We start from the raw sequence: 26,151 nt of genomic DNA, 5'->3' as shown, positions 1-26,151 counted from the left end.
TGTTTTCGTCTTTTGTCTTGTTCCATGCTCTTTCTAGTCTTCTGACCTGAGCTTTTAGTTCTTTCAGTTCTTCGTTAAACCATGGTATTGAGTTTTTTCTGTGTGAGGTTCTGGTTTGAAGTGGTGCTATATTGTTTAATATTGTTCTTTATCTGTTATCCCATTCTTGAAGAAATTAGGGTGAGTCTGTAGGTGTTGTCCATTCCTCGGTGTAAAGTTGTTGCCAGATTATTAGTGGGTCTATTTTGCCTTTCGTAGTGTAGGTTTGTTGTTTTTGTTTTTGTTGTGTCTTTTTTGTTCTCCATTGGAGGGAGAGGTTAACACTGTAGTGGTCAGACCATGGTGTGGCTGTCCATTTTGTGTCTGTTGTTGTGAGATTTGGATCTGATGAGAATTTGTGGGTGGTGATGTCTAGTGTATGTCCTTTTTTATGGGTGGGTTGTGTGTTTGGCCAGTGGAGCTCCCATAGTTGGAGGAAGTCTTTGCATTCGCGTACATTGCTTGAGTTAGTATCTTCAAGGTGAGGGTTGATGTCACCTGCTATGATAAGGTTCTGGGTGGACAAGCAAGTAGTCGATATGAAATCTTGAAAGTGCATTTGTGAGTCTTGCCAGTTGCCCGGGGGTCTGTAGAATAGGATTAGGTTTAAGTGTTCATGTAGTTTGGGGTGGTTAATTCTGACTGAGGCTATTTCGAGTTGGGGGGGAATAGATTCTGCTGTTGTGATTGTGAATTGAGATTTGTAGATTATTGCTATACCTCCTCCTCTTTTTCTTTCTCTTGTCCAGTGGGTAATTTTGTATCCTGGAGGACAGAGCTCTAAGTTTATTGCGTCTTTGGGGTCATGGATCCAGGTTTCACTGATAAGGAGGTCAAGATGGTCATCTGTGATCCAGTCGGTTAGTGTCGTGGGTTTATTGACTGCCGATCTGGCGTCTGACGTATCCTATTTGTATTTGCTGGTAGTAATCGGTTGGATTTGAGGTAGTGTTAATTTTTATCAGTTGTCTGTCTTCTGGATGTATGCGTTTGTTAAGTCCTTTCATTCTTTCCTGTTGATGGTGATCGTGGTTGGTAGGCATGTTGTATATGGGTTGTATGGGTGATTTGTGAATTGTGTGGGTGGTGTTGTCTATGATAGGGTTTGTGGGTGCATGGTGGATTAGGGGGAGATAGTAGGTGATTAGGAATAATATTTTGCTAGGGCTCCAGTGTTCGTTGTTTAGGGAGCGTTAGTGGGTTACAGTTCAAAATTCAATGAGTCGATATTTTTTTTAGATTAGAGAGGGGAAGTAAATTATCATGAGTAATTTTTTGGTGTTCATGTTAGCTATTGTTCTTGTTGTTTGGTTGTGCTTGAAGGTGTTAGTGCATGTTCTTTTGTACGAACAGTAGGCAATATGAGCAGTGCAGTGCAGTATGAGCAGTATAGTATAAGCAGTGCAGTATGGCAATACAGAGTAAGCAGTACTACTTAAACATTAGGCAATACAGTATATACGGTATGGTATAAGCAGTGCAATATAGCAGTGCAGTATAAGCAGTGCAGCTTAAACAGTAAGCGGTACATAGTTTAAACAGCGCAATATAATCAGTACAGTATTGTAAGCTCTTTGAGCAGGGACTGTCTTTCTTCTATGTTTGTGCAGCGCTGCATACGCCTTGTAGCACTATAGAAATGCTAAATAGTAGTAGTAGTACAGTATACGCAGTGCAGCATAATTAGTGCAACTTATCCAGTAAGCAGTACAGTATACGCAGTATAGTATAAGCAGTGCAGCTTAGACAGTAAGCAGTGCATTAAGCGCAGTGCAGCATAAATAGTAATTTAGTGTAAAGTTAAAGTTCTTTAATGCAATATTAAGGTGATACAGTTCTGGTATGCCAGTTGGCTTTGGGATTTTTTTTTTAAACTTTTCAGCTGATTAAGTAGTTACCTGGAAGAATGATATGCTGCAGCTGCCCTTTTTATTTGAGCAAGCAGTGAAAGAAGCATCAGCAGCTTTCTTAGTTTAGCAGCTCTGCTGTTAATTCGGCCACCTCCGGCTAATGGTTCGCGCCAGGGCGATGCACACTGGAGATGGTGCTCTCCGATGTCTGCGGTTTGTCACAACGTGGCTGGTCGGAATTATCGATCTCTGGTTGGGTCAGTCCCCGTCTTCTTGTTGGATCGTCCGCTCCGTTGCTGGGTTGTGAGCCCAATAGAGATTCACTCTCGGTGTGCCTCTCCGTGTTCCTGAGTCGCTCCTCTACACCTTCAGTTCTCTCATCAGCCTGCCGTCCCGCGTTCTTACTCACAGGTGTGCACTTGGCATCTTTCTCCTCTTCGCCTCGGTGGTTGGCGCCTCTCTTGTCCTCTGCCTCCTCGCCTGCTCCGACGCTTTAAGGACCAGCTCCTTGCGGTGAGCTCGAGTCGGGAGGTCGCTCAGCCCTGGCCTCACTGGGCCTGGTCTGGTCCAGGTCGTTTCGCAGCACGAATCAGGCAGAGCAGCAGTAGACCTTGATCAGCCCATGCGCCCCTGCTTGCGCTGGGGCTCGGTGGGTCAGGCTTTGTGGTCTTGCAGGCTTTGTGGTCTTGCGCTCGGCAGCAGTTCTTCTCGGGAAGCCGCCTGAAGCCGTTAAAACAGCTACGACTTACCCTGCTGTCTCTCCGCCGTCGGTCACTCCTCGAGTCGCAGTCCGGAAGGTTAGCTCTTAGCGTCTGCTTCCGGGTCGGGTCCCCCAAATCGGCAAGCCTGGGTAATTCGGAGTGAGGGCTTTGATTTAAATCCTGTCCGAACCTTTCCGGTCTGGTCAGGGGTATCTGCTGACACCTGGATGGCCCGGTGAGTCTGTTCACTCTAGGTCTCGGTCGTCAGCGGGTAGATGGGTCGCGTGTTGCTTACAGTTCGTCCGAAACTCGTCGTTTGCCTTCTGGATCTTTGGGCCCTGATTGGATCAATTGATTCAGCAAGGATTCGGCTCTGGTTTAGTTCCTTCTCGGTCCATTCCGGTCTGGTTGGGGTCGGCTCAGGTGGTCAGTTTGTTTGGGACCTCAGGAGCTTGTTTGCAGAGCTCCTTACCTGTTGGCCATCTTGACTATTTAGTAGCGGTCTATGAACTTGTCCTTTAGGAAACCGTCCAAACCCTTTTTAAACTCTGCCAAGCTAACCGCCTTCACCACGTTCTCTGGCAACGAATTCCAGAGTTTAATTACGCGTTGGGTGAAGAAAGATTTTCTCCGATTTGTTTTAAATGTACTACACTGTAGTTTCATCTCATGCCCCCTAGTCCTAGTATTTTTGGAAAGCGTGAACAGACGCTTCACATCCACCTGTTCCACTCCACTCATTATTTTATATACTTCTGTCATGTCTCCCCTCAGCTGTCTCTTCTCCAAGCTGAAAAGCCTTAACCTCCTTAGTCTTTCTTCATAGGGAAGTCGTCTCATCCCCGCTATCATTTTCGTTGCCCTTCACTGCACCTTTTCCAATTCCACGATATCTTTCTTGAGATGCGGTGACCAGAATTGGACACAATACTCAAGGTGCGGTCACACCATGGAGCGATATAACGGCATTATAACATCCTCACACCTGTTTTCTATACCTTTCCTAATAATACCCAACATTCTATTCGCTTTCCTAGCCGCAGTAGTACACTGAGCAGAAGGTTTCAGTGTATTATTGACGACGACACCCAGATTCCTTTCTTGGTCCGTAACTCCTAACGTGGAACCTTGCATGACGTAGCTATAATTCGGGTTCTTTTTTCCCCCATATGCATCACCTTGCACTCGCTCATATTAAACATCATATGCCATTTAGCCGCCCAGTCTCGTAAGGTCCGCTTGTAATTTTTCACAATCCTGTCGCGAGTTAACGACTTTGAATAACTTTGTGTCATCAGCAAATTTAATTACCTCGCTAGTTACTCCCATCTCTAAATCATTTGTAAATATATTAAAAAGCAGCGGTCCTAGCACAGACCCCTGAGGAACCCCACTAACTACCCTTCTCCATTGTGAATACTGCCCATTAAACCCCAGTCTCTGTTTCCTATCCTTCAACCAGTTTTTAATCCACAATAGGACATTTCCTCCTATCCCATGACCCTCCAATTTCCTCTGTAGCCTTTCATGAGGTACCTTGTCAAACGCCTTTTGAAAATCCAGATACACAGTATCAACCGGCTCCCCTTTGTGCACATGTTTGTTTTCTCCTTCAAAGAATTGAAGTAAATTGGTCAGGCAAGATTTCCCCACACTAAAGCCGTGCTGACTTGGTCTCAGTAATCCATGTCCTTGGATGTGCTCTGTAATTTTGCTTTTAATAATAGCTTCTACCATTTTCCCCGGCACCGACGCCAGCAGGTGACCCACAGTTCCACAAAGAGGGACCTTTGGGCTTCCAGAAGGACCACCTTAGTAATAGTACAGGATGTTTCAACAATGAGGTAAATAACAAGCATTACCTCATTCCTGTCTTTCTGCGAAACTTTCTTCTCAGCTTCACAAGAGGTAGACTGGAGGGCTAGTGTAGGCGTACTGCATGTCCTTGGAGGATGTCAGCTAGCACAGTGCTGCCAGAAAGTCATGCAGAATCCATGAAAGTATAGTTTAAGAAAGATGGTTCATAGCCTATTCAGGCCTCAGGCCTACAAAAGGTGAGATACAGGAGGTACTCCTACAGGATACCCAGATGTGGGGTAATACTTACCGCCGGCTTGTCTCAGAGAAAGCGAAGTTACTCACCTGTAGTAGGTGTTCCCCCAAGAACAGCAGGCTGAGTATTCTCACATACAATCCCACTAGAGAGTGACATGGTAATGGTTACTTTGGGAATTCCTGCAGTCATGGGGGCATTTTCTTTTAAATCTAGCAGTGCTACCATGGTAACGGTATTATATTATGTGGAAATACTGCAGGAACTTCAGTTGGTTTTTTGGGCGACTCTGCCCAACGCTGGACTAGTGAGTGTGTAAGAGGTTGGAGGTGTATGGAGTATGGGCGCAGAGAGCAGAGTTGTAAAAAAGGTGGATGGAGTGAGGGTGCAGGGAGGGGGACTGGAATCAAAGGTGGATGAAGTGTGGGTGTAGGGAGGGGGACTGGAAACAAAGGTGGATGGAATGTGGGTACAGGGAGGGGGGTGGGAAAAATAGGGATGGTGTGTAGGTGCAGGAAGGGGGGCTGGAAAAAATAGGGATGATGTTTGTGTGGATGCAGGGAGGGGGCTGGAAAATAGGGATGGTGTGTGTGTGTGTGTGCAGGAAGGGGGGTTGGAAAAATAGGGATGTATGTGTGTGCAGGAAGGGATGGGTCTGGAAAAAGTTGGCGTATGCAGGGAGGGGGGGCTGGAAAAAAAGATGGCGTGTATGAGAATGGGGATAAATCTTTATCTCCATGCCTCTCTCTACCTCCCACCTCCCATAGGAATTGTATTCCTTCAGCTATGTTATCCTATTGAGCAACCTGTGATCACATGTCGGGCAGGAAGGCACCTGCACATGTGCGATAGGACACTGCTAGAATTTTCAAATAGCTGTATAGACTAGGCAGCATCTACACCGGGCTCCGTTGGATGATGTCACCCAGATGTGAGAATACTCAGTCTGCTGTCCTTAGAGAACACCTGCTACAGATGAGTAACTTTGCTTTCTCTTCCTGCAAGACTCATCTTTTACTGTAAACTTATGCAGGCTCCTCTTCCTCTGCAGATCTCTAATGGAGTAACTGGTGTTTAAGAAAACTTGTTAATTAAATCTGTGTTGATTGGTTGACTTGTGGATTTTTATAAGATATTTTTAGTTACACTAATTTTTCAGGAGGAAACATAAAAATGAATGGATTTTTTTTTAAACTTCCTCTTCCATTTCCTTACTCTAATTCGTACTTTCTTCTTTCATCCTTTCTTCTTTCCATTCACTTCCCCTTTTCACATTCTTTATTATCTTCTCCTTGTCCTCTCACATTGCTTCTCCATACTCCTTGCCTGTTTTCCATCCCTTCCTGTTCCTCTACTGTTCCTTCCCTTTTTCTATTGCCTCATCTCTCCCATACTGTTTTTTAAAAATCTCCTATCTGTTTTTCTCCTCAGGCTGGAGCTCAGGACTATGTAGAGTTTGTTTCCTCTTTAAGGCACGCACACACATTTCTCAGGATTACACAGGTAAGAATCAGATTAGGTATGATTCAGGTTGTTTCTTGTAATACTTTTCTTTTTAATTTAAATTCATTGAGGCTACGCTTGCCTTTATTACAGCCTCTCTGACAATATCTCACTTAAACCATGCTTTCCTCCATGATCTATTTAAAAGCTACTCTGTCTCCTTTTTAAACAGCACCAGCGGCAGGACTTTCCAAAAATAGAGGAATTGGCACATTACTTCAAAAATAGAGAAGCTAAGAGCATTGATATGCTCTCTTTTATTGTTGACTAGTAAAAAAGGCCCGTTTCTGACACAAATGAAACGGGCGCTAGCAAGGTTTTCCTTGGAGTGTGTATGTTTGGGAGAGTATGTGAGAGTGACTGTTTGAGAGTCAGAGTGAAAGTATGAGTGTGTGAGAGAGAGAGTGAGTCTGGGTGTGAGTGTGTTTGTGAGAGAGTGTGTGTGAGAATGAGAGTGTGTGTATGTGAGACACAGTGTGAGAGAGAGTGTGTGTGTCTGGGCAACAGAGAGAGTGTGTGTGTGAGACACAGATTCTCTGTGAGAGTGAGTGTATGACACCAAGCGAGTGTGTGAGTGACTGTGTGGCACATAGAGAGTGAATGTGATACTGTGTGAGACAGTGTGTGAGAGTGAGAGTCAGAAAGACATTGTATATGAGAGAGAGAGTGTGAGCCGTGCCCTTCCAATCCATGGCCATCTGTCCCCTGCCCCCTCCATTCATCCTTTTCCAGCAATTCCCCTCTGTCCCTGAGCCCTGCCCTCCCAATCCATGGCCATCCATGTTTGTCTGTCACCTGCCCCCTCCATTCATCCCTATCCAGCATTTCCCCTCTCTGCCTGAGGCCTGCCCTGCAATCCATATCCATCCATGGCCATCTGTCCCCTCCATTCATCCCTATGCAGCAATTCCCCTCTCCCTGAGTCCTGCCCTTCCAATCCATGCCCATCCATGCTCCTCTGTCACCTAGCCCCTCCATTTTTCCCTATCCAGCATTTCCCCTCTCTGCCTGAGGCCTGCTCTGGAATACATATCCATCCATGCCCATCTGTCCCCTCCATTCATCCCTATCCAGCAATTCCCCTCTCCCTGAGTCCTGCCCTTCCAATCCATGCCCATCCATGCTCATCTGTCACCTGGCCCCTCCATTTTTCCCTATCCAGCATTTCCCCTCTCTGCCTGAGGCCTGCTCTGCAATCCATATCCATCCATGCCCATCTGTCCCCTCCATTCATCCCTATCCAGCAATTCCCCTCTCCCTGAGTCCTGCCCTTCCAATCCATGCCCATCCATGCTCCTCTGTCACCTGGCCCCTCCATTTTTCCCTATCCAGCATTTGCCCTCTCTGCCTGAGGCCTGCTCTGCAATCCATATCCATCCATGCCCATCTGTCCCCTCCATTCATCCCTATCCAGCAATTCCCCTCTCCCTGAGTCCTGCCCTTCCAATCCATGCCCATCCATGCTCCTCTGTCACCTGGCCCCTCCATTTTTCCCTATCCAGCATTTGCCCTCTCTGCCTGAGGCCTGCTCTGCAATCCATATCCATCCATGCCCATCTGTCCCCTCCATTCATCCCTATCCAGCAATTCCCCTCTCCCTGAGTCCTGCCCTTCCAATCCATGCCCATCCATGCTCATCTGTCACCTGGCCCCTCCATTTTTCCCTATCCAGCAATTTCCCTCTCTCCCTGAGTCCTGCCCTCCCAATCCATGCCCATCCATACTCCTCTGTCCCCTGCCCCCTCCATTCATCCATTTCCAGTAATTCCCCTCTCTCCCTGTGCCCTGCCCTCCTAATCCATACCCATCCATACTCCTCTGTCCCCTGCAGCCTCCATTCATCCTTTTCCAGCAAGTCCCCTCTCGCCCTTCCATGACCCCCCCCCCCTCGCATCCATGCTACTCTCTCTGCCATGTCCCAGCCTGGGCCGCCCTCTTCTCCCCCCCCCCCCCCCCCCTTCGCATCCATGCATCCCTTTTTTTTTATTCTTTTTAACTTTACCTCCGTGGCGGTTCGTGCAGCGAAGCGTCAGGGAAGGAGGCGGCGCTCCCGACGTCTAGCTTTCCCTTCGCTGTGACACAGCGAAGGAGGGTAGACGTCGGGAGCGCCGCCTCCTTCCCTGACGCTTCGCTTCCGGATTTGTTTGTTTAGACGCGAGGGCGGGGCAGAGACGGCTTGCTGGCTTCACAACACGAACGCCACGAACCCCACGAACCCTTTCAGAACGTTGTCCTCATTAGAACGTTCACGGTGCGTTTTATTATATTAGATGTGGTAAACTGTGGAGGTGGTTGTTGCCAAAAGATAGCAGTAGGTAGGATTTGGTCCTCTTTCTCACTGCCCACTACCCAGACAGTGTCAGCTTGTATTAGGAAATACTCATACTGCATACATCTTCTCTCTCAGTAATGAGAATGGCTTCCCCAAAATTTTGTTTTCTTTGTTACAGAGGTTATTGGTAATAATCTTGATCAGGGTTGTTTTCAAAAAGGAGGGGAAATCATTTTAACATCTATCCCTAAAAATTCTACCCTCCCGTCTAATGAAATAACAAATTGTAGACCAATTGCATCTATACTGCTACTGACCAAGGTAACAGAGGGAATAGTGGTGGCACAAGTAGCTAAGTTTCTAGATCAGCGTGATATTCTTCACTACTATCAAATCAGGATTGAGGAGTGGTTATAGTATCAAAACCGTGCTGACAGCATTGGTACCTAATTTTAGAAGAGAGGTTAGTTTGAGTAGACAGGTTCTACTGCTCCAGTTTGACATGTCTAGTGCCTTCAATTTGGTTGATCATGACATTATCTCTAAGTTGCTTTTGCTGATGTCATTATTCCTGTATGCTTCAGTAGGGGCGACAATGGTAATCCCATCATATGCAAATAGCTGCTGAAGTGTGTTTCTGGGTATAATTGTAATTCCAATTCTGTATTTGTATGGTCCTGTGTTCTGCGAAACCAGTCAGTGATGTGGCGCATGCCACTAGCTATTGTTAGATATTTCACGTTCAGTAGTCCTAAACCCCCATATTCTAACGGTATACTCAGTGTTGGAATGGAAAAGCGGGGTTTCTTCCCACTCCACAAAAAGGTTTGCATTAACCTCATTAATTTCTTTTCCTCCCCCCTCTTTAAGTAAAGCGGGAGAGTTTGAAAAATGTAGAGCCACTTTGTAACTACAATCATGTTGTACAATGCAATACGCCCCAGGCAAGAGAGTGGAAGGGATCCCCATGCCTGCAATTGTTTTTCAGTGTCTTTTAATAAGCGTTGTATATTTAGCTTGTATAACTGGGACAAATCAGCTGGAATACATACTCTTAAATACTTAATCATGCTCTGCGCCCACTGTAAGGGAAACTGTCCAGGCCAAGACGTTTTGACGTCCAGTAGAATGGGAAGTGCAATGGACTTATGTAAATTTAATTTAAAGCCAGAAAATTTCCCAAGTTGTTCAATTATCTGCAACAGCCTGCTTAAGCTCTGGGTAGGGTTTTTCAGTAGAACCAGCAGATCATCTGTGTAGGCCAACGCCCTGATGTCATGACCTGCCAAGGTGACCCCCTCAAGGTCCTGGGTAGACGTAATGATCCTCAGCAGTGGCTCCAAGGACAAAACAAAAAGTAGCGGGGAGAGTGGACATCCCTGTCTCGTTCCACGACATATTTGGAACTCTGACTCTCTTGTGCCATTTACAAGAACCCTCGTCGTGGGCTGGCAATATAGAGCACGAACCGCCCTCAGGAACCACCCTGCTATGCCCATGCTTTCTAAGGTCTGAAACAAGAAGTCCCACCCGGTCAAAGGCCTTCTCCGCGTCTAAACTTACTACTAAGGAGGGCTCTCCATCTTGTTTACATGCTGCAATTGCCAGCAAGAGTTTCCTTATGTGTACCGAATGCCTGCCTCTCACAAACCCTACCTGTTCTGCATTGATCAACTGCGGTAAGAACTGGGCCAGTCTCTCCGCCAACATTTTAGCTATTATTTTAATGTCTACATTGAGGAGAAAGATTGGGCCTATAAGACTCAGCCCTGTCATGGGGTTTACCCGGCTTAGGTATTAACGATATGAGAGCCGTGTTAGCATATCTTGGAAATTGTCCCTTTTCTATAACCTCATTGTAATATTCTAATAGAGCTGCCAGGGCTTCCCCAGGTAGACTTTTGTAATATTCTCCTGTGAAACCATCAGGGCCTGGAGCTGAGCACAGCTTTAGGGACTTAATCACCTGTTGTAGTTCTCCCAACCCTAAGGGCATATTCAAGGCCTCTAACTCTTCTGCTGTGATTTTGGAGAGCCCCGCATGGTGTAGGTACTCTTGCATGGCCTGCTCTGGGGTGGGGGGCGCCTCTGGGGGGCGCCTCTGCCATATATAGAGTGGCAAAATACTCTGTAAATACCTGACCTATCTGCTCTTTCTCCGTTGTGGGCCTACCTTTTGAGTCTTTTAACATTGTAACCGTACGGGGACCCCCCCCCCCCCCCAAATTCTTGATTAAACGGCTCAACATTCTACCAGTCTTATTACCGAATCTCTGTAGTTTATATTTGTAATAGAGGGCTGACCTGGTCTCTTTCTCATGTAACAAACTATTCAGTGCTACCTGTGTGGATTTTAAAGTTTCAAAGGTAGCTTTAGATGGGTGGTGTATGAAGATTCTTTTAGCCCTACTCAGTTGTCGCTCTAACTGTAGTATCCCCGCCGCCCTCTTCTTATTCTTGAGGCTGCAGTAAGCTATAATGGCGCCCCTTAATACCGCTTTAGGTGCAGACCAAAACAGTTCGGGTTGGCTTACGACATGCTCCCCATTAAAGCGTACATATTCTGCCCAGCTCTTGTGGATATGGCTCTTTAAATGTGGGTCTGAGTGTAAGTAAGCCGGGTATCTCCACCAATTCACACCCCCTTTGCCAGCTGTAACATTCAACTCCACCCATATTAGAGCATGGTCCGAGATTTCTTCTGGCCCTATAGTGGCAGTATTGACTAGGTGAAATATGGATCGGTCTAATAATATATAATCTATCTTGGTGCATGATCCATGTGCCCTCGATCTATTTGTGTAGTCCCTTTCTCCATAGTGTAGGATCACCAGGGGTCCACCAATTGAGCGTCTTGTTAATGCTTGGAACTCTTGGGAGTGTGCCCCTCTATATTGTGATTCCCTCGGGTTGGAACAATCCTGACGGGGGTCCATTACCACATTGGAATCTCCTGTCACTATCAATCTAGCATTATGGTGTTGTAAACAAGTTCCAGCCAAGGACTTAAAGAAAGTTGGATCATAATTGTTAGGGCCGTATAGTACTAGCAACAAAAAAACCATCCCTTGCAGCCACACTCTTAAGTAATATGTAGTCTCCTTTACTCCCTTTACCCATTAAGGTTACCTTGTATGGGAGTCCCTTCCGAAACAACATTTCCACCCCTTCTTTCCTCCCTTGGGATGAGGCCGCCATACACCTCACTCACCCATATTTCTGTAAATTAGCATGTTCTAGATCGGTAAGGCGCGTTTCCTGGAGACGCGCAATATCCGCTTTATGCCTTTTCAGTGCTGCTAAGATTTTAGATCTCTTTATCGGGGAGGTAATGCCACCCCACATTCCATGAAATTATTCTAGCAGACATATGTTATACGCAACTCATTTACTAGTGTTTGTTGACTTCTTATAGTATCTGGCTTCTTGCCAGCATATGTTGACATAGCATCTTTACCACTCCAACTCTGTTCTCCCTCCTGCCCTTTCCAACCCGTCCAAGCAAATTGAGTAAACCTAACACCCTGCCGCATGCCAAATCCCATCCCCAACTTCCATATCAAACCAATAACGAAACCCAAACCCCCTCCCCTCCCAATCCCCAAACACACGTTCAGACCCCCAACCATCTCCGGGCCAAGGCCTGGCGATGCACAGAGTCACCTGGCTTGCAGAAAGCCCCCTCGCCCTGGACTCTGATTTGTTCACCACTCACTATAGTTACTTGTGCAAACCTCGTGTGCCCAACAGCACTTACTAAACACATCAGTCTCCTTCAATAATGTTGTGTTCTTGCAGCACTGTTTTAGCGTCTGCAACTGATTTGTAAACTCGCCGCTGCCCTTGGATATGGATTTTCAAGTGTGCTGGGTATTGAAGTGTGAATCTTATTTGTTTCTGCGCCAGCTTAGCGCATATGGGATGAAGTTTTCTCCATTGCTCCTTGTACTTCCACAGAGTAATCTTGAACATGCCGCCCCCTCATAGGTTAAGTCCGCTCGACGTATTTTGAATCCATTTAGAATTTCAACTTTGTGTCGGTAATTAAGCAGCTTGCTACTAATCACCCTCGGCCTATTTTTGCAGGTCTGATTTGCGGCCTACTCTGTGCGCCCTCTCTATCACCACAGGTCCCAAGGAATCAGAAAGTGCCAGCTCCTTAGCCAATCCGTCAGCCATGGCACCAAGTTTCGTTCAAGTATGCTTTCTGCTAGGCCCACTATTTCGGATGTTATTCCGCCGGGAGCAGATTTTCTAAGTCTTCTAATTTTTCTGCTTGCTCCTGTAATTTCTGTTTGATCATAAGCAAGTCTGTGCTCTAACCCTGGGAATCATCCTCTAGGGCCGAGACTCTTATTTCAATGTCCTCTGTTCTAGTCCCTCTAATTTTGTGTGAAACAGATCCAGTTTTTGGTCGAAAGCTTCCCATTTAGGTTTCCAAGCCTTTTCAACTGCTTCCGTTAGCTGCACAAGTTGTAACTCGGAGAAGGACTTCTCCGACAATGTGGTTACCCTCGCCATCTTGGCTTCCGGGGTGACGAGCTTGCTTTTATCTTTCTCCTTTTTTGCCGCTCTAAGTGTCATCCCAGCTGGAGTTTTATTGAGGTATTTGTCCATAGAAGTTAATCAGGGTTAGCAGCCTCAGTAATTAAAGTTAATGGAGCGGTTTCCAGCTTTAACAGGGCGAGGGCTCTCGAGCTCCAGCTAGACACAGCTGCTCAGCTCATTGCACCATGTGACTCTCCCCTGATCATGACATTATATTAAATCTAATGAGTGGGTTGGGCATAGCTGGAGCAGTGTTGAACTGGTTTAAAGGGTTCCTCACTAACCGGAAATATCAGGTAAAAATGAGGGGAGAGTTCTGTCAGGAATGGTCACCAGCATGTGGCGATCCGCAGAGCTCACCATTGTCTGCAACCCTATTTAATATTCTGATGGACCCTTTGGGACAAAGGGAGGAGGAGGAGGCTCGGGTTGCATCCGTTTATTTATACAAACAATATAACTATTTTTATCTCTTTAGATGGAGATATCTCACTTGTAATACCCAAGATTAAACAGGTGATTCAATTACTGCAAAATACAACAGCCCGTCTGATCTATAGAGCATCTAGATTGAGAGTGCTAAACTTCTGCTTATAGATCTTCACTGATTAAAGCCTATTCAGTTTTTTAAATTGTTGTACTTGTTTTTTTTTCAGTTCTGCATGGTTAGCCCCATAATACGTACCACCCCATGATCTTGTTATTAGACAAGAATGTGCATCCAGTTCAAGACATTATTTGTATCTACAATTCCCTTCACTACAAGGGGTTGTATATAAACTGAATTAGAAGCATCTTTCACTTACCAAGCTGCAACATGGTGGAACAAATTGCTGAAATTTTAGTAGTCAGTTTAATATGTGATAATTCCAGAAAGCTACTACTTGCAAAGGTGTGATTAAAATCCTAATAAATTAAATAAATAATCATTTATGCTCATCATTGGCATATAAATGCTAGTGCCTGTTTTATAGAATTTATCCCCTTTATGGGTTGAGGTACAATAAGCAGAGGGAAGTAATTTACAAATAGTAATAACACAATAAAATTACAGTGTACAGAGAGGACAATAAAAAACAATTTTCAGTTTCTGTTACTTGTCCATATTGTCCCTGGTTAGATAACTTTTATTGCCTGGTAGTACAATACATCTGGGTCAATATTTAGCTGGTGGTGGTCAGTATTTAAGCGTTGACTGCTGCCAGCTAAATTAGACCAGATGTTCAATCCTGGCCATGTTTTGGATACCCACATTCAATAGCTGGGTCATTGTTGGTGAACCCGGAAGTTATGCTGGTGTTGGCCAGTATTCAATTCCAGTACCTGCATACCTGATCAGGCAAAGATAGGACTGCTTTTTATGCCTGGTTAGGCACTGGCACAGAATATTAATGGTGCCTACATAACTTCCAGGTCTGTCTTGACTCTGCTCCTGGACTGCCCAGCCAGCTCAGTGTGGTTTAAGTGGGCTGAAGCCTTTTCTGCCTACTTAAACTATTCTAAATATTGACCATAATATATTTGGGGCTAGATGCACTAAACAATCGTTAGAGCCCTTCCCCTTACCGATTCCCTTAGCAATCGGTAAGGAAACGGGCATGCATCAAGGAATAGGAATGCAAATGAGCTGCTCGTTGTAGCTCACTTGCATTCTCTATTCCATTGTTAAACAGTCGGCAGGTCGAGCATGAGCAGAGCAGCCAAGCGTTATGCTGGCTGCTCTGCGCATGCCAATCCTTCACTCAAAACAATAAAAGTTAGCAGCATGTCGATCCCGCTGCACAAGGGCTTAGCTGCCCCCAGCACCGTCTATGTTTCCTGCTGCTCCCTCCCTGTTGTGACGGTCTCTTTCTCTCACTTGATCCCTCCCTTCCTCCTGCCCCCGGTGTCCTGGCTCGCTCGCTCCCTCCCTCTCTCCATGTGTGATCCAGTCGGGGATCCAGGAAGAAGGCACAGTTGAGGACGCCCATCCATAAAGGACATCCTTTTGGACTGTGATCCCCCCCCCCCCCCCCCCCGCAATAATAAAACATCCTTTTTGGACGTGCTTTACCCAGCTGAGAGATCTGGAAGTCTCTGAGCCAATCACATCGCATTTAGCTGAGCGCTATTTTTGGTTGTTGCACTGGTTGGAGGCAGGATCGCGACGAGAAACCACTGTACGGGTGAGAGGAAGGATCATGCAGGCAGACGCAAGGGAACCGGCTTCGTGCAGGGTGGGTGCGGGCATCTCACTCCTCAGCCGCTACTGTTGACGCGGATTCGCAGTGGTCAGCCCACGGGTGCGGGTCCTTCATGGGGGTCACTGTCAGGCTTCACTTCGAGGCGGTCTCCAGCGCGCAGTTCTCCTCTCTTTCTGCCGCTTCCGATTTGGTCTTGGTGTGCGGTCAGCTGTTCAGCACTCCCCTCGCCTCAGAGTGTGTGCGGAGTTGCTACTTTCAGCCTGTGATGCCGGGTCGAAGAAAGGCGCTTATGATCAGAGCCGCGCTGTGCTCTCACGTTGGATAGAACCATTTCCAGCGTCAGCTCGCCTGGGGAGGACTGTCCAAAAAGGACGTCCATAAAGGACGTCCCTGACGAGCACTTGCCTTTTTTTTCCCCGTTTTTTTTTTTTTGTTACTTTATAGAAGTTTTTCAATCCGCGCAGCCCCAACGAGATAGACCTCTCGTTAGATTTTCCAGCGTTAAGTCAATCGGGAAACGGTAGTGCATCTCAGTAGTGCATCTCATTACAATAGAGTTTCTACACAATTTGCTCATCTGCATTCCATTTTCGTTAGCTGCTACCGTCACCCGGAAAATGGCTCGGATAAGCCTTTAGTGCATGCCAGGGTTTACTACTTGCTCGTTAATGGCTCGTTAAGTTTAGTGCATCTGGCCCTTGGTGCTGTATCTGTTGTTTTTTTTTCTGTTTACTCTAGGATTTTCTGCTCCTATTTTGGGAAGTCTTTGATTTTCTCTGTTAGTTTTGGGAAATGGGTATCTTTTATCTTTTGTATTTTGCATGATGCAAGAGGATGGGCACGTCTGTTTTTGTTTCTTCAGTTTTGCAGTATATGGACAGTCAGTTTGTGTCTGTAAGTTTCTCTTTCTGTTCTGTAGTCCCTTATTCTGTATTTGATGAGGCTCTGTCTGTGCTTTGTATGTGTGACCAAGGCTGGTATTCTACTAGCCTGTAGTTTTTGTGTAGGGATCTATAGCAGTCCAGCTTGTTCTGTTTTATAATCTGTACCTCATAATAGGAAATATATTGGTGTTCTAGTGCAGATTACAGTATTTGCATTGCCTACTTTTTACAGGCTAGATTATAGCTTTTTTGGGGGGTTCTGAGTTTTAGTATTGGGTTGGTGGGTTGGTTTGCTACTTATGTGAGCATTTTCCCAGGGTTTTGTATTACCTGAGAATGCCTGTTAGTGGAGGGAGTTCTGTGTTGCCTTTGTTAATAAGACTCCAAAATTTGAATATTCTTTTAGAGTAGTGAGTAGATAGGAAAAACATCCTAATGCTGCTTTGCATCATTGTTGGGGGTGTTTATCTAATCTAATCTGATATTTGTTGACTGCCAAATCCCTTACAGGTCCAAAACGATGTACATGATTAAAGATACATATCAAATGTGCATAATAATCCAATAATACAAATTACAGTAAAAATAGGAATTAAACAGATGTTAAGGAAATCCTAAAATAAAAAATATCTTAAGATTTTTATGAAACAAACAATAGAACTTTTCAAGTCTTAAATCCAATGTCAAAGAATTTTATTTATTATTTTCCCATACACTTGACATACTGCGAATAAAGTCTATACAGGCAACTAGGCAGTTTACAACAATTAAAGCAAATACGTTCTGTGGTTACTGAGGGGCTGGAAAAGAAAAAAAAAAAACCCTAAGAAGAAAGTAGGGAAAGCTTCAGAGAAAAGAAGAGTTTTAGAAGAACTTTAAATGATTGATGGATATATCAATTCTGAGTGCAGAAGGGAGATTATTCCACATTCGGTCCTAAATAACTAAAAGCGGTCTCGTGAGAAAGAGTCAAGTGTAAAGTTCTCAGTGGGACTACTACTACTACTTATCATTTCTATAGCGCTACTAGACGTACGCAGCGCTGTACACTTGAACATGAACAGACAGTCCCTGCTCGACAGAGCTTACAATCTAATTAGGACAGACAAACAGGACAAACAAGAGATAAGGGAATATTAGGGTGAGGATGATAACATAAGGGTTCTAAACAAGTGAATAAGGGCGGGAGTTAAAAGCAGCATCAAAAAGGTGGGCTTTTAGCTTAGATTTGAAGACGGCCAGAGATGGAGCTTGACGTACCGGCTCAGGAAGTCTATTCCAGGCATAGGTGCAGCAAGATAAAAGGAACAGAGTCTGGAGTTAGCAGTGGAGGAGAAGGGTGCAGCTAAGAGAGATTTACCCAGTGAACGGAGTTCACGGGGAGGAATGTAGGGAGAGATGAGAGTGGAGAGGTACTGAGGAGCTGCAGAGTGAATGCACTTATAGGTCAATAGAGGAGTTTGAACTGTATGTGGAAACGGATAGGAAGCCAGTGAAGTGACTTGAGAGGGTTAATATGAGCATAACGACATGGCGGAATATTAGTCGTGCAGCAGAATTTGAACAAATTGAAGAGGAGAGAGATGGCTAAGTGGGAGACATGTGAGAAGCAAGTTGCAATAGTCTAAACGAGAGATAATAAGAGTGTGGATGAGGATTCTGGTAGTGTGCTCAGGAAAGGATAAGGACAAATTTTGCTGATATTATAGAGAAAGAAACGACAGGTTTTAGCAGTCTGTTAATATGTGCAGAGAAGGAGAGGGAGGAGTCGAAGATGACCCCAGGGTTACGAGCTGATGAGACAAGAAGGATGAGAGTGTTATCTACAGAAATAGAGAATGGGGGAGGAGGAGAGGTTGATTAGGGGGAAAGATAAGAAGCTCAGTCTTGGTCATGTTTAGTTTCAGATGGCGCTGAGACATCCAGGCAGCAGTGTCCGACAGGCAGGCTGATACTTTGGCCTGGATTTCGGCTGAGATTTCTGGTGTGGAGAGGTAGATCTGGGAGTCATCAGTGTAAAGATGATACTGAAAACCATGGGATGAGATCAGAGTAACCAAGGGAAGAAGTATAGATGGAGAAAAAGAAGAGGTCCCAGGACAGATCCCTGAAGTACACCAACTGACAGTGGGATAGAAGTGAGGAGATCCACTAGAGTATACACTAAAGGTCGCTGGGAGAGATAAGAAGAAACCAGGAAAGAACAGAGCCCTGAAATCCAAGTGAGGACAGCGTATCAAGGAGCAGGCTGTGATCAACAGTTGTCAAAAGCAGCAGATAGATCGAGAGGTTGAGGATAGAATAAGACTTTGGATCTGGCCAGGAACAGATCATTGGAGACTTTAGCAAGCGCTGTTTCAGTTGAATGAAGGGGGCGAAAGCCAGGATTGAAGAGGATCAAGAATAGCTTGAGATGAAAGAAAGTCAAGGCAACAGCGGTGAACAGCAACCTTCCAATTATCTTGGATAGGAAAGGGATGAGGGAGATGGGGGCGATAGTTGAAGGACAGGTAGGGTCCAATTGAAGGTTTTTTAAGGAGTGGTGTGACTACGGCATGTTTGAAGGCATCAGGAACTGTCGCAGTGGACAGTAAAAGATTGAGAATATGACAGATAAACGGGATGATGGTAGGAGAGATAGTGTTAAGTAGATGGGTGGGAATAGGATCAGAGGAACAGGTAGTTAGTTTCGAGGAGGAAAGAAGATGTGTAGTTTACTCTTCAGTGATTTCAGAAAGGAAGCAGGGGTTGGAGGGTTGAGAGAATGGACTAAGTGACGGAGAGGTGGAGGTGACCTGATTGAGAATTCAAGTTTAATCTTGTGAACCTTATCATGAAAGAACTCAGCCAGAGTCTGGGGGGAAAGTGAAGGGGGGGGGGGGAACAGGTAGTTATCTGAAAGATAATTACCTATCTGAAGATGACCAGAGAGTATGGGAAGGGGCAGAAGGAACCAGGAGCTTGTGCAAGTATGTTGGAGCAGATGGATTCTGATCCTTAAGGCCAGCATTAGAATTTTGTATCTTATATGATATGAAACTGGGAGCCAAAGATCATGGGAGAGAAGAGGGATGACACGGTTGAATTGGTGGGGCACGATAAATAGTTCACTGAGGTGGATTGTATCAACTGAAGTTGTTTGAGGGAATGGAGCAGAAGGCTGGTGTATAAGGAATTGCAATAATCAAGCCTTGAAATTACCAGTGCAAAAGCAAGCGAACGGATAGAGTTTGAAGATAGAAAAGGTCGAACTGAGCGGATACGTGTGAGTACAAAAAACAAGGATGTTGATGCTGCCAGTCTGATTTTTGAAGGTCAATTTGGAATCAAAAATAGTACCTAAAATTCTAATAGACTTCTTGTAGCAAGTGGAGTTTTATCTAGTATGGGGGGGAGGGGGTAAGTAGAGATTGGAGAATACAATTGCTTCACATTTGGTGTTATTTATGCTAGCTCTGTAGAATACGGTGGAAAATCTGTATATCATTTGCATAACAATATGGTTGGCAAACTTATTCTTGGATAAGATTCAGGAGAGGAGATAGAAAAATATTGGTGGGTAAAAGGATGGAACCTTGAGGTACCCCGGAAAGAGCAGAATAAGTTGGAGAGAACATTCCTTAATGAGTAAGTTGATAGGTACGGTTAGAGAGAGAGCTTTGAAACCAGGAGTAGACAGTGCCTTAGAGGAGAGACGGTCTAAGAGAATATGGTATTCAAGTAAATCTAAGGTTGAGGAAAGATCCATGACACCACAATAACAGTAAAATGTTGATTTAATGATACTTGAATGTTATCATAAAGGGATACAAGAACAGGTTTCTGTACTGTGAAAAGAATGAAAGCCAGCAGTAATCAGCGAAATTGGAATATGATTGGTTATAATTTCTTTTGACACTAAATGCTGTACCGAAGGATATAGAAGAATATTGTTATACTTAAGTGTGAATTATAATTGAGAAGAAGAGCAAAAAGTAAGGCATACAAATAAACCGATGTTAAACCAAGTAAGGATTTAAAAACCAGGCAAAAAACCTTATAGATAATTCTAGCTTTCACTGTAACCAGTGTAAATTAATCAGTAAAGGGGGTGGACCTATCAAACCTGTTACTACAAAAAATCATTTTAGAAAGCAGTACTTTGCAGTAACTGCAATCTATCCATTGTTTCTTTGATAACTCAATGTAAACCGAATTGCAGTAATGCAGCTGTGACAATATAAAGAATGCATCAGAAGAGCATAATCTTTGTCTTAGAAATAATATTGAATCACTCTTAGCTGTCTCAGTTTAAAAAATGCAAAAAAACACAGAAAAGCCACAGTGTATAAAACAGCGAAGATGACAAAAAACAAAAACATGCAGAGTCTCTTACTTAAAATTATGCACCAGATGGTTCTAATCGCTGTGTAAAACAACTTGTAGATAGAATGTATCAAGAGCATTTATATAACTGAATCTCCGATTATCTATACATAAAACTTGTGGAACTCACATAACCTTGCAGCAATATAGAATGAAGCTGTGCGAACTTGGCGTCTCGCATCTGAGGAGATTGAAAATTTATGCCATTTGCATGAGAGTAAATAGATTGACAAAATACCAACAGGACAATGAGGAGACTCATCTAGCAATTTACATATTAGTATTCTAGCCCATCCTATATAATAAAGCTCACCGCCAACGTTCTGAGGCTGCCTGGTGGCTTCCGGTGGAGGGGTCCCTCATGGAGTAGATATCCGGTGGTGTGTGGTGTCAATCATGTAGAGAATCGTGACATCAGCGAGAAGGGAGGAGCCACGAGTGCCCAATGTGGAGGTGGAGTAGGGAAACGTCAGGGAGAGGGGAGGAGCCGCGATTGTCCAATGTGGAGGGGAGGAGTAGTTTCCCTACTCCTCCCCCTGCCCAGGAATCCGAAAGGAGCGCCAGGAGGCAGGCGAGAAGTTCTACCGGGCCCAGTACGCCAAGCAGCTGAGGTTCCTTCAACAAATGCGGTGCACAGTATCGAGAACGACTCGCGACTGGACATCATGATGCAGGTAGGCGCGCGTGCTGCAGTACGTGGGGGTGGGGAGCACGGCTCGGATACCGGCAATCGCTTGCTAGCGTAGCGCCTGTTTCATTGCTTTCTGAAACGGGCCTTTTTTACTAGTTTATTAATAATGAGTTGGTGTGTTAAAGGGAAAAGAAGGACTATAATCAAGCACCAGACCACTTCTTTCTTTAAGTACATAAGTATTGCCACACTGGGACAGACCAAAGGTCCATCAAGCCCAGCATCCTGTTTCCAACAGTGGCCAATCCAGGTCACAAATACCTGGCAAGATCCCCAAAAAGTGCAAAGTACAGTCGCGAAGGGCAACTAAAATGATAGCGGGGATGGGACGACTTCCCTGTGAAGAAAGACTAAGGAGGCTAGGGCTTTTCAGCTTGCAGACGAGACGGCTGAGGGGAGACATGATAGAGGTATATAAATAATGAGTGGAGTGGAACAGTTGGATGTGAAGCGTCTGTTCATGCTTTCCAAAAATACTAGGACTAGGGGCATACGATGAAACTACAGTGTAGTAAATTTAAAACAAATCAGAGAAAATGTTTCTTCACCCAACGCATAATTAAACTCTGGAATTCGTTGCCGGAGAACGTGGTGAAGGCGGTTAGCTTAGCAGAGTTTAAAGAAGGGTTAGACGGTTTCCTAAAGGACAGTCCATAAACCGCTACTAATGGACTTGGGAAAAATTCACAATTCCAGGAATAACATGTATAGAATGTTTGTATGTTTGGGAAGTTTGCCAGGTGCCCTTGGCCTGGATTGGCCGCTGTCGTGGACAGGATGCTGGGCTCGATGGACCCTTGGTCTTTTCCCAGTGTGGCATTACTTATGTACTTACTGCTTTTCCCAGAAATAAGCAGTGGATTTCCCCAAGTCAATTTAATAATGGTCTATGGACTTTTCCTTTAGAAAGCTGTCCAGACCTTTTTTAAACCCTGCTATCCCTTTACCACATTCTCTGGCATCGAATTCCAGAGTTTAATTACACGTTGAGTGAAGAAAGTTTCTCCGATTGTATTAAATTTTCTACATTGTAGCTTCATCGCATCCCCCTAGTCCTAGTGTTTTTTGAAAGAGTAAACAGCGATTCACTTCTACCCGTTCCACTGCACTCATTATTTTATGGACCTCAATTATATCTCCCCTCAGCTGTCCTTCGCCCTAGCTACTTCAGCCTTTCCTCATAGGGAAGTCGTCCTATTCCCTTTATGATTTTTGTCGCCATTCTCTTACCTTTTGTAATTCCACTATATCTTTTTTGAGATACGGTGACCAGAATTGAACACAATATTCGAGATGCGGTCGCACCATGGACCGATACAAAGGCATTATAACATCCTCACTTTTGTTTTCCATTCCTTTCTTAACATTCTATTTGCTTTCCTAACATTCTATTTGCTTTCTTAGCTGCCACCACACACTGAGCAGAGGGTTTCAACGTATCATCAACAACGACACCGAAATCTCTGTGCATTACATAGTTATAGTTTGGGTTTCTCTTTCCCACATGCATCATTTTGCACTTGCTCACATTAACCGTCATCTGCCATTTAGACGCACAGTCTCCCAGTCTTGTGAGGTCCTCTTGTAATTTTTCACTATCCTCTGTTAGCATTAGACAATGACAGATTTCATAACCTAAAGAGTATTTATTCCATAGCAATGAGCTATCAGCTTCAGTAATACAAGCAATCGGAGGAAGTGACGTCACCTGCGAAGATGGCGGTCTAGCGTTTTCGCTCCTGCTCACTGCAGCACAAAGAGCACGAGGTCTCCCGATAGAGGGCACCGCAGAGGCAGATTTTCGACCCCCAGAGATAGCCTAAGAGCGGGCGGTTCGGGTCAGGATGAGCACACAAGCGGAACTAAGCCAAATTCGGCTTTAAAAGCGGGACATCGGCGAACCGCGAGGCGGGAGCAGGAGACCATCCCCCACGCGCCAGAAAACCAACGGATGAGGCGGCCCAGAGCAGCCCAGTCTCTCGGGGAGGATCCGGAGCAGACAGCGGTGGACCCCTTAGCGGAGCTGAAAGAATGGCTGCAAGAAATTCGAACAGACGTGAAAGCGGTCCGGGCGGAGCTGGAGACGCTGGGTTCAGACCTCCGCAGCGAAATTAGAGAACTAGGAGGCCGAGTGGAGGAGGTAGAAACCCGGGTAGAAGAGCATGCAGAGGAGCTTGGGGCCCTGGATCGGGCGGTAGCAGATGTTCGCCTGGGTCAGCAAACAACTGATAGATAAGCTGGAGGACTTGGAGAATAGAAGCCGACGGCATAATCTGCGCTTCAGGGGCATACCTGAAACCCCGGAATATACTGACTGCGAAGCGGTGGTCCAGAAAGTGGTGAGCGCCATTCTGGAAGAGACAGGCACCCCGCTGGGGGATGAAGGAGTCGGCCTGGAGCGCTCCCATAGGTCCCTGGGCCCAGCGAGAAACAACCTACCCAGGGATATCATCGCCTGCTTCCAAGACTACAAACTAAAGGAGGGGTGCTCCAGATGGCAAGACGCCTCCAAAGCTCAAGTGGGATACATACCCAGTAGAGATTTATCAAGATCTGGCGCCTCAAATTTAAAACGCCGAGCGGGAGTTGAAGCCAAGTCACAAGACGGTTGCAGGAACTTGGGATCCGGTACCGCTGGAAACATCCTTTTGCCCTAGTATTCTACAAAGAAGGCCGTATGCAACCAGGTGAGATCCTTGGCTGAAGCTCGAGCAGCGCTACCGGAGGCACAGCAGGAAGCACCCCCAGAGGCCCTCGGGAGAGTTAGCAAGAACAAGGCTCAGATGTCCACTCAAAGTGGCAGCGTGTGGGCAAAGGACATATGAAAACAATGCATCCAGTCACAATCCCTCTTAACCATGGACCTAATCCTCCAAACCAATTTCATGGAATCCCACCATGACATGTCTAATATTCCTTCATAATCACTTACTTGAGTTCTTGCTAGAGAAAGAATGCGCTGCATTGCATTTTTCACATTATTGATTTCTGATAACAGCTACAACATGAGGTATCATTAATAAGTTCACAAACATCATCATCATCTGCCTTTGTAGGGCGGTTTAAAGCAATGTCCAATTCATGGGTAACAACATGTAATAATGATTGTAAATTGTCTAATTGACATTCCTAATTCAGCAGTGTAAATTGTCTAATTGACATTCCTAATTCAGCAGTGGCAGCTGGTTCTGCAAAAGGTATCCAAGATGTTGTAGTGTTGCTGTGGCAGCTTCAGAGCTCTGGTATGAAGGAGGCTGTTTTTGAAATTCCTCGTCTGCCTTCATGCATGCTGTTTCACAGCGTCTGTGTCTCAATTTTCATTTTATCAGCATGGTATAAGTCTGCTGCAACATGAACAGATTTAAACATGTAAGTGTTTCTGCAAGGATTTTTCCTTTTGTTTGTTGTAGTATTTTAAAACAGACAACAGCTGAGTTCTTACAAATGAACCAGCACCTGGCCATGATAAAAATGAATCCTGTGAGGCAATATCCATCCCATTTCTCACAAACCTTTTGAATAATGGGTGCCTCGAAGGGAAAAGTATCCTTAACATGCACAAGGGGTGAGCAATTCTTTCGGCTATCTACATACAAAACATAAGGAGTGATAGGTGTTTCTCCCTGACCCTCGGCAGCGGGTTGAGGGGATGGTTCCATCTTAGACTGAAAAGGTCTCATGATGTAATAACAAACATGCCTAAGCTAGCAAATACACAGCAAACAATAAATATAGATAATGAAGATACAAAATAAAAAAGCAATTTTTCAAAAGACTTTGCTTCAAGATATACTCACGGTTCAGCTGATTGACAGTCTATAACCTACTCAATCCAGGCTGGCCATTTCTGGAGATCATAGGAAAGAAAGTCACACGATTACCAATACAACAACTTAATCAGAACAACGGCAGCCGCGTCCTTCCGCGGTCGCCAATTTGTTTATTTACACCTTATATGTGTGTAAACAAAGAAACTGACACCTATTATAAAGAAGAATAATCAAAAATTTTTATTTTTTCAACTGTCCTCCCTTGGACAGAGGCAGTATGAGAACATCATACAGGAAGCAAAATATATATTACCATAACAGCATACACAGAAGGAAAGCTAGCTCATTTTGCTTAGGTTACATATATTCTCCTTAGTTTATATACACTTACTTTCGTACTACACCCAATGCCTGCCACGTCAGCAACCCTTTCCTTTGAAGCCTGCCTGTTCTTTTTCTTTTCTTCCTTATCTACAAATGCCAGCAACATTCTTTCTATCCTTGCACAGACTGTCTCTGTTTCACACACAAGGCTACCAGCTCAAGGCTGATTCTATGACTCCCTTATTATTTTCACAGGTGTGTGACTCGTAGCTCTTTTGCCTTAACTTGCATTTCACTGACCATAGGAACTTTATACTGTTCAACTGTTTCTCATTATATTTATGTAGCATGTTTATTATTTAACACATTATCCTTCTCCACCACCTCCAACTCCAGGCTCCGCTCATTCTGCCTCGCCTCACCCTATGCTTGGAACAACCTTCCTGAGCCCATACGCCAAACCCCCTCCCTGCCCATCTTCAAGTCTTTGCTTAAAACCCACCTCTTCAATGTTGCGTTCGGCACCTAACTCTTACCGTTCAGTATATCCAGACTGCCCCTATCGGACTGACCGTTTACTTGTCTTTTAGATTGTAAGCTCTTTGAGCAGGGACTGTCCCTCTATGTTAAATTGTACAGCGCTGCGTAACCCTAGTAGCGCTTTAGAAATGTTAAGTAGTAGTAGCATAAACGGTTAGAAATATTTCCCTCCCTTGCAACCATAGTTTAAGCAATATCTGCCCAAGGGGTCCCGTAGCACCACTTCCGCAGTAGAAACCAATCTTCTATGGAATTGGATTGCCACCCTCCCTCTTCGGGCCCCTGAGGAGGCGGAGTAAACTCCCCCAACCCAGGTTCGTTTCAACTTGCTATGCTCCAAATCAGATAACCTGGTTTCTTGCAAACAGACAATATCGTCATTCAGGCGTCCCATTTGTTAGAGGATCTTTTTCCTCTTAATTGGGGAG

General features: G+C 45.0%; 1 protein-coding gene across 1 annotated transcript in view; it reads left to right on the top strand.

Moving 5' to 3' along the window:
* LSS (lanosterol synthase) overlaps window positions 1-26,151 on the top strand; it is a 968,970-nt gene that overhangs the window by 543,122 nt on the left and 399,697 nt on the right. The window contains exon 13 of the mRNA XM_030210819.1: window positions 6,075-6,146. Coding sequence (XP_030066679.1) covers window positions 6,075-6,146 — 72 coding nt within the window. The remainder of the gene's footprint in view (window positions 1-6,074; window positions 6,147-26,151) is intronic.

The sequence above is a fragment of the Microcaecilia unicolor genome, chromosome 7 (genome assembly GCF_901765095.1).
Source record: "Microcaecilia unicolor chromosome 7, aMicUni1.1, whole genome shotgun sequence".
Lineage (NCBI taxonomy): Eukaryota > Metazoa > Chordata > Amphibia > Gymnophiona > Siphonopidae > Microcaecilia > Microcaecilia unicolor.
Note: the sequence above shows the minus strand (reverse complement) of the source record. Positions and strands in the feature narration are given on the sequence as shown.